The sequence below is a fragment of the Clarias gariepinus genome, chromosome 7 (genome assembly GCF_024256425.1).
Source record: "Clarias gariepinus isolate MV-2021 ecotype Netherlands chromosome 7, CGAR_prim_01v2, whole genome shotgun sequence".
Classification (NCBI taxonomy): domain Eukaryota; kingdom Metazoa; phylum Chordata; class Actinopteri; order Siluriformes; family Clariidae; genus Clarias; species Clarias gariepinus.
The window spans coordinates 31619217-31633481 of record NC_071106.1 but is presented as its reverse complement, the minus strand read 5'-3'; the positions used below and the strand labels follow the sequence as shown (position 1 = coordinate 31633481).

The 14265-nt window shown below is 41.2% G+C and overlaps 1 protein-coding gene across 2 annotated transcripts in view; it reads right to left on the bottom strand.

Annotated features, from left to right (window-relative positions):
* map3k10 (mitogen-activated protein kinase kinase kinase 10) overlaps positions 1-14265 on the bottom strand; it is a 39681-nt gene continuing 25416 nt past the window's right edge. The window contains exons 2-12 of one of the 2 annotated variants that reach the window (XM_053499750.1): positions 6529-6709; positions 5826-5974; positions 5454-5629; positions 4197-4443; positions 3948-4070; positions 3497-3635; positions 3261-3370; positions 2942-3168; positions 2004-2532; positions 1782-1835; positions 1215-1300 (exon numbers count right to left, since the gene is read on the bottom strand). In XM_053499750.1, coding sequence (XP_053355725.1) covers positions 1801-1835; positions 2004-2532; positions 2942-3168; positions 3261-3370; positions 3497-3635; positions 3948-4070; positions 4197-4443; positions 5454-5629; positions 5826-5974; positions 6529-6709 — 1916 coding nt within the window. In that variant the 3' untranslated portion in view covers positions 1215-1300; positions 1782-1800. Of the gene's footprint in view, positions 1301-1781; positions 1836-2003; positions 2533-2941; positions 3169-3260; positions 3371-3496; positions 3636-3947; positions 4071-4196; positions 4444-5453; positions 5630-5825; positions 5975-6528; positions 6710-14265 lie in introns of both variants that reach the window. The other variant, XM_053499749.1, reaches the window with a different exon arrangement.

The window sequence follows — 14265 nt, the reverse complement described above, 5'->3', positions numbered from 1 at the left end:
CGATCATGCATCGTGGCCACTGTACAAGCCTCTGGAGGTTGTGTTATGATCCGGGGTTGCTTGAGTTGGTCAGGTCTAGGCAATAAAATGAAATTCAGCTGACGACCTGACATATTTCATATTTTGAAATATGTCACGGTTATCACATCTATGTCCTTTTTTTTTCTCTCTAATGGCACAGGCATGTTTCAGAATTCAAAAAGAGAAAGTGTGCAATTTTTTTTTTTTGGCCAGGCAGTGTATAATTCTTTTGTGTTTTAATATTTAGAAAATCAGACAGATGTTTTACAGCTGTGACCGAGGAAACAAAACGGATACAATACAGAACTGAACTATGGTAACACTAAAAGGACAAGCTAAATCAGAATATTATAATACAGGTCTCTTAATGTGACATATACAGTATAAAACTTAATTATATGTATTTTTTTTGTCATAATTAAGGGAGGCATGTCTTAATATCATGAGCAACCTATTGTCCAGAAAATACAGTATCAAAAGGAATGGCTTTTTGCCGATGCAATTCATCACATACATATTACCTGGTTATAAAAAAAAGAGAGTTTTATTGAACAATCTATAAGGGGAATGATGCAAGCAGTAGGACTTGACCTTAACTTTTATGATGCTCATAAAAGTGCTGCAGCTCTAAGACTGAGGTTCAGTGCAGTGGTTTGGAAAAGTAATCCACAGTCCTCCAGGTGTTGCTGTTGTTGAGGTCTTCCTTCTCACTCACTGTAATGAGATGTCTGTGGTTTCTGTGATACACTGGTAGAACCACAACCGCCTTCATATGAGATAGGCTCGACCTGGCTAGGAATTTCATGGCTCTCTTTGTGTCTAGGGAATATGCTGGCCATGTAAATCAGACCAGGTGGCCCGGGTTATAATAGGGGTTTCCTGGGAAATTATAAGAAGTTCTGCCCGCACAGTGTGGCTCGTGAATGTTGCCCACATAGAGGCACCGTGCTGTCCTGGCTTTGCCCCTCCATGTCCATGTCCAGCAGAGTTTGGCGGCCAGTGGTGGCTCCTGCGCTGACCCCGCTGTCCCCAGAGCCTAGTGGACTGTCACAGCTGCTCCCAGGAGATGAGCTGAGCGTCCGGGACAGTGAAGAAAGCTTCCATGGGTCCGGACGCGCGCGGGCGGGGGTGGGCCGCGGACGGGGTGCAAACTCCAACGTCTTGGGCCGCTCAAGGGTCGCAGTCTGGGATTCTGAAGGGGAAGTTTTGCGTCGATGCGCTGCGGGGTAGACTGTGGATGGGTCTGGTAGACGAGGGATGTCTAGAGTGTCACGGGAACCTGAGGGACGACACAGAACATCATGTACATACTAATTGCTACATACCGTAGAACGAGAATACTATATAGGAGGCGCATTCAAGTCAAACCAGGACTTGTGATGAAATTTCTGGTGAATGAAGGAATTCAATTGATTTGATGTTTGAAGAAGATTTCATACACAGTACGGTGATGAGAGTCTCTTAAAGAAGAGACGTTTCTGTCTGTTGTGGGAAACGTACACATAATCATTCAGGAACTCGACTAAGAGTTATTGCCACAACCCCCATACAGTCCTGACCTCGCTCCAAGCCATTTCCACATGTTTGGCCATTAAAGGAGTTCCTGGGAGGCCAGCGTTTCAGACATGTAGCACATCATGGCTCCGACATACTGAAAAGACTTTCTACCTTGATGGTATCCAAGCACTAGTGAAACGCTTGGTTATGTGCATTAGTGTAGCAGGGGATTATATAGAGAAATAAAAGTAGTTTTTACTCACATAACTGTGTTCTGCACAATCAAAAGTCCCGTTTTGACTTGAACGCCCTCCAAACTTTATGGAAACCCATTAGTGAATATAAAACAGAAAGAAAGACCCTTCACGTTTAGTTGAAATTCCATTCCACAGTTAAATCAAAATACAGACTTTGTTAACTGAAGCACTTAGCAGATAAATAGGTATATACAGATAGTGGCATTGTGTTACATCCATAATACACACCTGTGTGTGGTGTGTTAGTGGGTGTGATGGGAGGAATCGGCATGCTGCCATCTGAGGGCGAGCGTCTGTGCCCTGTGACTGTCTGTGCACGAGGTCTGATGGCACCGTCGGATGGCGTGCGTCGGTGCCCGCGGTTCACGGCCATGGTGGCAGAAACATGAGTGGGTGTGAGCGACTGGTTAGGCTCGCGTTTGAAACTCTCTGCTCGTAGATCCAGCAGGGGGTTTAGAGCGGGTGCTGGACAGGCCATGTTGCTGCTCGGACTCGGGATCAGATCGTCCGGGTCCGAGGGCAGCAGGGACTTGGTGGAGTTGCAGTCAGAAAGAGAGGAGAGGGAGAGGAGTGTGACAGAAGGAGATGGGTCCAGGCAGGGCAGGGCGGATTCGTGATGTTGGCGGCTGTGGGAAAGGGACAGGGACAGTGTACGACTTGGGGGAGACGTGCTGCGCCGGAATCGGCCTGTGCGCTGGAACAGACCTTCCTTCTTTTTTCTTTGCTCCTCACGTGCATCTTGTTCGTCCTGATTCACCTGTTGTTCGCACATCATTTGAAAACATCAGTTAATTAATGCTTTAGGATTTAATCTCACATCAATTCCATCTGCTAAATATTATAACAAATCAAATCAGAACAAATAACAATTAAATTCCTTTCCTCCACCGCGCAAAGACTAGACTAGTTTTACCTCTTTAATAACCATGAACTAAAGTCTTGAAGTTTTGACCTACAGTATAATACATTTTCTATTATATGGATGGCATCAGAGGTGAGACAGAAGGGTTGCTAAAACTGAATATGCTAGTGGATTCAATCTACCCTTCATTACTAATGAACTTAAAATGCACACAAGGAAACTTATTGAAACCTTATTGAGGTTAAAGACATTAAAGGCTATGTATGTTATCAGAAAACACGGATGTGTTCCCTGTCGTCTTTACCTGCAACCGTCCCAGCTGGAGCAGATCTGAGCCGAAGCCCACGGCGGCCAAGATGGAGGCGCAGCCCAGCAGTACCATGTCGCTCTTCTTCCTCTGATTGAAACGACGTAAAGGATCCTGGGGTCCCACTCCGTGGCCGACACCTGTCCATGCATGGCCGGCATCCTCCGTCGCCCCGTTGCTACTGCCCTCCGGTGCCAACCGCTCATCGAGCTCAGACTGTTCCTCTACAGAGACGCAGACGTGAGAGATTATATTTATACTCCTTCAAACTATTCAAATAATTCAAAAAATTGACGTATGATTGATGTCGACTCACCCATTTCACTGAGACTGGAAAAGCCACCAGTTATAGGAACGTGTTTGGGGGACTTGCCTAGATTTGGAGCACTGGAAGACCACACCTTCCCCTCTCCAAGTGACTTTAACCTGCAACAAATATGGCTTTTAATATATCTTGTCAGATAAACTTTAGCATTTATTATCTTAATGAATTTGCTAGCTCTTATCCATATTTCTGCATCAGTCACTGTGTATGGATGGAGCTGCAGATACCTATCTTCTCCTCCAACCCGTTCTCGCTGGTGGGTGGAGCTGGGACCCCAGGTACGGCCTTTCTTTTTGGTCCCTGCCAAGTCTTCTTTCTTACACACTGCTGTACGGCCCCAGGTGTTCCTCCCATCACTCGGGGTCACTGGAGGTCGAAATCACCATTTTTATTGTAAACATTTCATAAACGGATTTAGACTTAGCTTCAAAGCAGAAACAAAGAATTAGGCATGAGACATAACTTGGCTGATATAAGGTAGATACGAAAGCCTGTAAATTATTAATTTAATGATGCAAGCCAAAGGAACATGGTGTATTCATATAATAATTATTATTATTATTATTATTATAACATCCAAATTATTCCACAGTATACTTCCGGCTCACATCCTAGCATTTCTGATACACATAATCAGCTTTCTGAAGTTCTTATATAGAGTTGAAGACATGTACTTACATCGAATGGCTCTGAGGCGAGGTATAACACCCGGACTGGCAGGTGGAGTGGTGCTCTCACTACCCTGGCTTTTCCTCTTATCCACACTGGGAGAGGCTTGCACTGTGATCTTATGCTCGAAATCTAGACAAGAGCAAATAAATATATTTTTTTCTATGTTACACTCAGGAATAAAATCATGAAATGAAAAGAATAACCCTTCGATGCACTTTTCATGGATCATTCGGTTGCATTTTCTATTCCACCCACCAGAGGGCAGGCTGATGCAGTTGCTGTCTCGGCCCAGTTTGTGGAGCCGGCTCTTCTTGAAGTGGCCCTTGCGCTTTTTGACGTGCGGTTTCTCCTGGTACATCTGATGGATAATGATGTTCAGCTCTCTCTCCACGATGTCGATCTCCCGCTCAGCTAACTCCTGCTCGCGTCTCTTCAACAGCTCCTCCTGCGTCCTCTGTTCCTCTGCGGCCCGGGCCAGCGCCTCTTCCCAGGAACGCAATTCCTTTTACAAATGACAATGTGGTAATATATTTTTAGAGAAAACAGAATTATAAAAAAAAATTACGGTGTTTTAAGGAAATAGAGATAATGCATTAGCATTAAGCATTAAGCCAGTTAAGTTATTAACTTGTTTCACTTTCAGGTACTGATCCAGTGTCATAAAACGGTAATTTATTGAAGACATAATTTATATGCTGTCGGATGTTCAAGTGATTACGCTTTTAAAATGTTAGCATTGTGTTTACATTATCACCATGACTAAAAATCTACAAATAATACTAATCTCCGTATACTACTACTACAGAAACCAATATTAAGTAAAGATAATATCAAAAATGACTTGGTGGAATGAATGGAAAAGAAGTGATCTATTACAGAAAGACATCGGCGAGAATAAAAGGGCAAGTCTACAGTGAGACCGGTAATATTGTGCAGTTTGGAGACATGATCAAAAAGTCTGACAAAAAGACATAGCTGGAGATGCTGTGATTTGCTTTAGGAGTGACGAGGATGGGCAGGATTAGGAATGAGTATATTCTGAGAAAGTGCAGGTAGGACTGTTTGGGGACAAAGTAAGAAAGGTTAAGATTAAGATAGTTTGGACATGTGGAGTATAGCGGGAGGAGAATGGCAGAGATGAAGCTGCCAGGCAGGAGGAGAAGAAGAAGACCCAAGAGGAGGTTTATGGATGTGGTGAAGGAGGACATGCAGGAGGAGGTTGGAGTGACAAAGGAAGATGTGGTAGACAGATGGAGACAATTGGGAGGAGGAGAAGGACATGCAGGAAGAGGTCGGAGTGACAAAGGATGATGTGGTAGACAGATGGAGACAACTGGTCCACTTTGTCTCCGCGACCCCTAATTGGGAGCAGCTGAACTAAAATATTTATATTTGATATTTTAACGCCTTGACAATTTACACCTTATCGTCATAAAAAAACTTTGCTCTGCTATAGTAAGTGGCCTTTGGTGGAGTTACCTGATTATAAAAAGAATCACTCGTCATTGTTACCTTCTCTTTGGCCCTGAGCTCATCAAACATCTGCTGGATCTCCATCCTCCAGTCCTCCTGCAGTGAATGGAAAGACTCCAGTGGCATCTGGAACATGGAGGACTGCTCGATGGCCAGCAACCTTTTCAGTATGTTGCTAAAGGAGGGACGACTGTGAGGATTCGGGCTCCAGCACTCTGTAGAGACAGATTATTATATAACCATGATATAAGGAAAAAACACTGTAAAAAAAATAAATGTATGAGATCATCATGACAAATATGGCGCGGCGCTATGGGTAAGGTTTCAACTGGCCCAAAATTAACGCCATTCCGCTACAGTGCTATTCTTAGTACAGTGTGTTTGTGCACATGGGTGTGGGGTCAATCATACCTCCTAACAGTTGAGCAAAAGCCTCAGGGCAGGTGGAAGGAATAGGGAGGGTCAGTTTGTTCATGGCGACTCCATAGGCCACAGCCAAGGCGTCGATCTCCCGATACGGCACCTCACCAGTCAGCAACTCCCACAGCAGTACCCCAAAACTTGTGGGACGAAAAAGTGATATGCAAACATTTGGTCTTTTTTAGCCTTATCTTCACTAGAACTATTAATCAGCCGTTTTACTTAACATTGCTAATGAGCTAATGAACCACGTGACGCCAGCCGACCGCATATTTTCGAACTGCTCGCTCACACACCGTTGGGGGCGCCGTAACACATTCGGAGGACAGCGCTATGCGCTCCTTCTGCTTGCATGAGCTCACAGACGCTCCTGATTGGCTGTAGAGCCGTGATTGATGTGGGAGCACTAAGTCCCTCTCATCCCTCCCCTGCGAGAGAGCTCGGCCAATCAGCTCTCTCTAGACCTCCGGCTGCGAGAGGTTACACCATCACCCGTAAATCAAACTCGCGATCTCCGGATGATAGGGCGAGCACTTTACCACTGCGCCACTTTTCACAGTTCTAGTTTAAGTGCCATAGAACTGGCAAGGTGTGTTATATGTTATCAGCCAGAAAAAACAAGACACTGATCATGTCTTGGTATAATGTGACGTTACAATATAGGTCCGACCTTCTCCTTAGGGTGATGTCTTACCTCCACACATCGCTGCTTTTAGAGAAGAGCGACACCTTAATGACCTCCGGAGCCATCCAGGCGTAAGTGCCTGCCGCACTCATCTTAGTGGTGCGATGCCACTCCCGTGCCAATCCAAAATCTGTGATTTTTAGCGTCTTACCGCTCAGGTCGTCCCTCGCCAGTGGCTCCAGAATCAGGACTGAGAGAGGGACGGAAAAACAAGGAGAAAGAAATATGAGGGGAAAAAGGTGGAAAGAGAGAAAACGTCACGTTAAACAAGGACGACCTGCAACCAATCATTCTGTAACCTAGAAGCTTGTTATGACTATACACATTTTACTGTTGCCTTTTTCTTTTTAACACACAGACTGACCTTTTGGCCTTTAAAGTTCAAGATAATAAAGTAAAACTAAAAGTTCAGTGTGCTTATCAAACATTTACCTCTCAGTCGCATGTAGTGTGTGTGTGTGTGTGTATGTGTGTGTGTGTGTGTGTGTGTGTGTGTGTGTTTGTGTGAAATAACCCTGGAGTGCAACATGGTCTCTTTACCAGGCGCACGCTGACACGCAAACACACAATGACACATTTGCATGTTTAACCACACACACCCTCCACATGAACACAGGTTAAATATTATTCATAGCACGACTAGCATTAATAATTAATAACATTGCAGACGTCTTGCCTTCCAGTTTATCTCAAGAGCAACTTGGGAACTGATTATCGGCATGCCTTTTACAAAACACAGATGGTGTAAGTACATTTTCATGTAAACGCTTTCACGTGCTATCGATACGACCATAAATTTAAGTTCGCTTTTTAAGTGCTAAAATATGAAAACAACCAGCGAGGCATTAATAATTACCCAGTGTAGTCATCATCAGAAGTATACTATTGTCATGAAAATGGGTTTCATTATCACCCGAGAGTCCAGGCATTAATCTGAAGAGGGCTCAGACGTGTGCGCTCACACACGCACGCGCTAAAAGGTCCATTTAAATATAAATGTAAAGTGCTGAGTGGCTATTACAGAGCTTTCATGAATGAATCATAATATTAAGACCATACTGATAAAAGAAAAAAGAAAAAAAAAAGAAGAAGATGACTAATGGAGCGTGTGTATGTGTGTGTGTGTGTGTGTGTGTGTGTGTGTGTGTGGAAATGTGTATATCAAGAAAAAGGTTAGGAGCTAATAGTGTCTAAATGGATCCAGACGTCCCTGTATCGGTAAGCACAGCTTATTGCATTGCTGATGCTTAAAAAAAATCAAAATCAAAAAATTAAAAATATCAGCATCCAGTTGGTTATCCAGCTTGCACACTACTGTGTAGGTTTCAGAACCAGTAACGGTGCAATTGTGAGGCTCAGGGAAGAAAAGTGGCATTAGTGCTTGCAAGGTCCTGGTGAGGGGGCGTGGCTTCAGCTTGTCAGTCTCAGATTAAGAAGGCGTGGCCTCTGAGTCTGTCTTTAAGTGAACTACTCAAAGATAATCCTTTTAAGAAATATTATTTAACCATGCACCATACTCAATCCTACTGTTTAAAGAACTCTGGCTATGAAATGTGCATCATATTGTCTCATACCGTCTGGTGAAACATTTTCCCTTTCCTGAGTTTTAAGGCTGGGTAAAATCCGTCTGCATAGGGAAATGCTGAGGAGGCTCTTGGCCTGGACGAACGTAACTCAGGGCCTGACCATCCAAAGATTTGACTGTCAATTAGTGGTGCTGGGAGTGTCCTGTAGTCCATGCAAGCCTGAATATGCCGACAGTTTCATTGGGAAAATCGTCTTGCAGATCATTTGATTATGGATGGATATTTTCCGTGCTGTATGTTGAGCACGGAGAGAACAGGAAAGGGTAGGAGACTTGGTGAGGGAATGGGAGTTGAAACTCTCTCTCTCTCCCTCTCTCACTCTTTCTTTTTCCTCTCTCTGTTTCTCTTTGTCGCTCTCTCTGTTGCATAGCCACACGCTATCTCTATCTCAGTGTCTCCTCTCTAGACTTCCTCCTACATTTGTGTGTGTGGAAATGTTTATAGTATCAATACTGGTCTGAGTTGCTCGGAGCTGTGTAGGGAGGGGCTGTGTGCCTTTCCCATATCACCTGTGCATATGCAAAAGACACAGCGAAACCAAGAGTGTTCGAGAACATAGCAAATGGCTTTATCTGACTCACTCAATTCCAGTGCAACAGATACATAAAAACATACTATATGGACAAAAGTATTTCGCCAAACCTGTTCATTACTGAATTGAGGTGTTTCAACCCGGCCCCTTGTCCCCAGTGAAGCACAATCTCAATACTTCAGCATACCAAGCCATCTTGGACAATGCTCTATGTCCATATAGTGTATAATAGTAACTGATTTAGAAAATTACAAACAGTATTCAAATCAAGTAATAAGTGCAATAGTGTAGCAGGGTATTATATAGAGAAATAAAAGTCACTCTATTTACTCTCATAAATGTGTTAAAATGCATGATTAAAAGGTCCTAGTTTTCACTCCTGCCAGGTCTGCTTCTGTCCACCAGCTGATTCAGAATGCAGCAGCACATCTCGTCTTCAACCGTCCCAAGTTCTCCCACACCACTCCACTTTTCCACTTCCTGCACTGGCTTCTTGTAGATGCCCGCATCAAATTCAAAACCATAATGCTTGCCCAGCACCCACATACCTCCCAGCTCTAATCACATCCCACTGCACCACATTCCCTTAGATCCTCCAGCAATGCTCGGCTGGTCCCACCATGTCTCAGAGATCGACTTGATCGAGACCTGCATCTAGGCTCTATTCTGTTCTGGCACCGAAGTGGTGGAATGAACTTCCTCTAGATGTCTGTACAGCTGAGTCTCTGGAAATCTTTAATCGATGACTTAAGACATACTGTATCTGTTTTTTCAGTATCTGTTTTTTCTCTTTACTACAGAGAAAAAACCCTTCCCAGCACCCACCCAGCACCTATTAGTAACCTAGTAACCTAGTGTAAGGATCTATCTAGGGCTGCAACAACTAATCGATAAAATCGATAATGATCGATAATGAAATTCGTTGTCAACAAATGCCGTTATCGATTACTTGGGCTGCTTACGTCACTGAGGAGCGCGACCACAAGATGCACAAATACACAAAGACACACACACAAATACACAGCCGCTCGCGCAATGGAGGTTATAGAAGCTTCTGCAGGAAAAAGCGCGCGCCCTAAGAAGACGGTAACCTGCACGCTATGCAAGACCGAGCTTTCATGGCATGTCATGCACGAACACTTAAAAAAAAAAACGTGTTGGTGTTACGGATGGCGAAACGTCAGCAGGGTCGGTAAAAACTGTATCTCTTTATCGTGTAAAAGTTGTATAGTTTAAGTGCTTTTGTTTAAACTGTTTGCTAACTTTAGCACAGTTGCGCTAGATCTGTTCACGTGCTACTCGATAGCTAACATTGGGCAATCACCTCTTGAGCAATAATGAGTAGTTAAATGGCGCTACTTTAGATTAGCTTTAAATTACACAGTGCGAATAACAGTAGAATATTACATTTAGTTATTGTTGTGGTTTTCAGCGAATGCAAAAAAACACAAATAACACAATAATAACAGTACATTTGTGACTATAAGCTTTTTGCATTTTTACAGTTTTTTTTTTATAGTCCACTACTAAGTTAACTTGTAACAAACGTAATTTACTGTGGTTTTACTTATGCATACATCATTTATTATACAAAATTACATTATTTTAGCTTTTTATATCTTAACAACTGAATATGTCAGTGTATTTTTTAAACTATATATATATATTTATTTATTTATACTGTATATATTATATGCTACATTTCATTTAAGGTTTAAAATGTCAAAATTAAACTCTATATGTGGCTTTTGCATTTTTAAAAGTTTATTTTTATACATAAATAACACCTAGATTTGTTTTTTTTTTATATAGTTATAAGCAAAACATCAAATTAAAGAAGCATTCAGGGTTTATCCGATTAATCAGAAAAATAATCGATAGTTGCAGCCCTCGATCTATCCAATGATAAAATGATGATTAAGCACTTTTGTAAGTCACACTGAATAATAGCGTCCGCCAAGTACCTTAATGTAAATGTAAATGTATACTGTGTATTTCTTTTATTATTGTATTTAGTTTTTAACATTACCCTTTTCTCATTGTGATTTTTACTTAATGCTTTTTTGTTGTATAATCTAATTTATGATTGCTCTGCTAAATTAGTTCAGCCATTGTGACACTATGGCTATGCTACTGTGGCTTGCTACTGTAGGTACAGCTACTTTTAGCCATATGCTAGCCATGCTAGGTCAATAGTAACTTTTAAATTTCAGGTAATAAAAAACACACCATTGTAAACAACTGATGTCTCTTGGGTGCTTTTCAAAATATCCCCGGTTTTAAAGTAAATTTGGTAGAAATGCTCCCTGGTAAAGCTAATGCTGCTTGGGTTAGGATAGGCTAAGCTAAGTAACTAAACAAAAGCTGACTAGCAAGTGAAGCAAACGATAAACTACCTTTATTTAAGTAGCACTGTGATAACATATAGCACATAAACAGGCTAACTTTTATTTTAATTGGTCTATACATCAATCAAAATAAAAGTAAGCCTGCTTGTGTGCTATATGTTAAGACAGCGCTAATTACTAATACTTTTTTTGTTTTTCGCATGTTAAGAAACTTCCTTGAAGAAAAGTGACTCAAGGCATGTTAGGCAGGAACAACATTTATTACACTAGAGACATTAACATTTTTACCACACAACATGTGTGCTAAAATAGCTAGCTAGATAATAGTATGTGTGTCTAGTATCTATCTATCTATCTATCTATCTATCTATATAAAAGGTCTTGCCTATGTGTACTTTAGCGCAACAAGAGAAGAACAGAATAGAAGATGACTACTGACATTCATAATAAGCCATTGTTATAGCCCCACTCTCTCCTTTTCTATTTCAGTGCCTCTGTGCCTGTGAGGGACAGCTGTCTCTGCAAGGCTCTATGTGTGTGTGTTTGCATGAATGAGTAAGTGAGCAAGAAAGAAAGAGGGGGGGGGGGGGGAACGAACAAGAAAATATGGCTATATGTACATATGTGAGTGAGAGAAAGCAGAAAGGGAAAAAGAGAAAACGAGTATCATCGAAAACAAGCCAGTAAGAGCCAGAATAAGAGTGTATACCGAAAGTGAGGGCGTGTCACTAATGAGTGTTTGATCTAACACACCTTTGTTTTGCCTCTTGTCTTCTATACATGCATACTGTACATGTGTTTGTGTACAGTATGTGCGTATGAGAATGTGTTACTGGGTGAGTTTGTGTGTTTGGAATGATATTTGAGCTCACAGTCACACAGGTTTGGCCAGTCTGCCGTCACAACTCACATCAAACACAGCAAATCCCGTGCCCACTTGGCCTGCGTTTACGGTGTGTGCCACCTGAAGCTACCATTATTCGTTATGTTCACTTCTAAATGCCCTTGGTGATCAGGTGAACAGTACTCTCTAGTAAGAGACCAATACAGCTTTTTCAAATCTACAATTACATTTTATGTCCATTGAAAGCTGTTCTGTGATGCACAACATCCAGCAGAAGCTTTCTGTAAGTGGCTTATAAGAGTTTCATAGCAGTGGTCACACAAAGTTTTTTATTTATTATTATTATTATAACTGTAATATAAAAATAATTATTTGATCCTGAAATATGTAACTCACCAAACCGAGGACTTTTAAAAAATGGGACTTTTAATTGTGCAGAACTACACAATAAACACAGTTATGAGAGTAAAAACTCCCTTTATTTTTTCTATGTAATTCACTGCAACAATAATGCATCATTATTAATCCAGCATTTCAGTAGTACTTGGGTACCATCAAGGTAGAAAGTGTTCTCAGTACATCTGATCCATGATCAGCTTGCCTGCTTTGTGTCTGAAATGTTGGCTTGCCAGGAACTCCTTTATATGTGAAAAAAACTTAGAATGAAGCCAGGACTGTACAGGGATGTGGCAATAACTCCCAGCCAAGTTCCTGTAATGGGCGAGTGGTGTTACTAAATGATCGTGTGTATGGTTACCACTGACAGATGCATCTCTTTCGCAAGGTGGTGACAAGTTAGTTATAGATTTTTTAGATTCCACATACTGTACTAAATGTTCAGTGACGTATTTGCACCATTCAAATGGTTTACTGTGGCTTAAAGTCCCATCAATGTACTGTGCTTGAAGTCTTCTGTTTTTACACTGGTTTTACACCTTAATTCACGAGAAATTGCCAGTATGAAATTCCCAGTATGACCTGAACTCCCCTTGTAGTTTATACAGTATGAACGTAACAGGGGTCATTTTTTTTTTTGGAAATTTGTAAGCAAAACTTTAGCAAGATTATGCTCTCAGTAAAATTACCTCATATTTACAGACACTATTTGCTAAAATGTTTATTAATATCTGTAGTCCAATCCATCATTTAAAGCTATTTTAAAGACAGCCAATTAGAATATTTTTATCAGATATATTCAGTATCAGTAACCTCCATACCTTTTATGAAACCTTATTTTGTTTTTAATAAAATATTCCATTTAGTCCAATTAATTTTAACTCCTTTTCAAGACCATGAGAAAAAAAAAAAAATTATCCAGAAAGACATTATAAATATACATACACTCTTCATGCGTAGTGTATAGAACTGACATTAAAGCAGAGTATGTCGATGAGACTTTTAGCTGCAGGAATAGCCAATGTGGCTTGGAGCCCAGTGCATGTTTTCCTGTGAACATTCAGCGAGTGGAACGTCTGATCCTTTAAAACCAATGGATAACTTGTAGCCTACTTGTGAAAGAGACGCATCTGTCTGTGGGAACTGTACGCACATTCTTTTAGGAACACCACTTGCACATTACAGGAACTCAGCTGGGATGCCTCATCCCATATAGTGCTGACCTTGATGCAAGCCATTTGCACTTGAGCCATTAAAGAAGTTCCTCTGAGGCCAGCATTTCAGATGTGAAGAAGGTAGTCTGATCATAGCTCAGGCGTCCTGAGAAAACTTTTTACCTTGATGGTCCCCAAGAACTAGTGAAACACTGGGATAAGTGCATTAGTATAGCAAGGGAATTATATAGAGAAATAAAGGTAGTTTTTACTCCAATAACGGTGTTCTGTTATTCGGTATAATCAAAATGCTCTTCCTATGTATTTCTGATTTTTTTTTCTTACGCCCATTGGTGCTGCTCTTGGTTTTTGTTCCACCAAAGTAAAAAATCTTGTATAAAAGGCAGTGAGTTCACAAGGTGGTAGAAAGTTAGTTTACATGGCAGAAATATTCTAAATTAAAAGACAGAAATCAAACTGAACTGACCTGAGCAAATCTATTGAGATTGCCATGATATGCTGGTAAATACTGTACATGTGTACTACGTTCTATTTAGAAAAATGTTTTCACTACTAGGTGTGTATTATTACCTATTCAAATAATATACTGTAGTAGAATAAAATGCTGCATTCCATCTTCACAGCTGTAAATCCTATCATAATGAATATGTGACTGCTTTATATGTATCCTTACTGCACCTGATGATTCAGCATGTATTGATCTGCAAATACAATCTTATGAAAAGATCCACATTTCTATCGAATGCACAAATGTCTCATCTGGTCCTAGCCACGATCTTTCTCACATAATTAAAACGGTGATTAAACAGACTATTTGTACTGACACTTTTCTCTCTCATGGATACAGAAACACAAACAAACACAC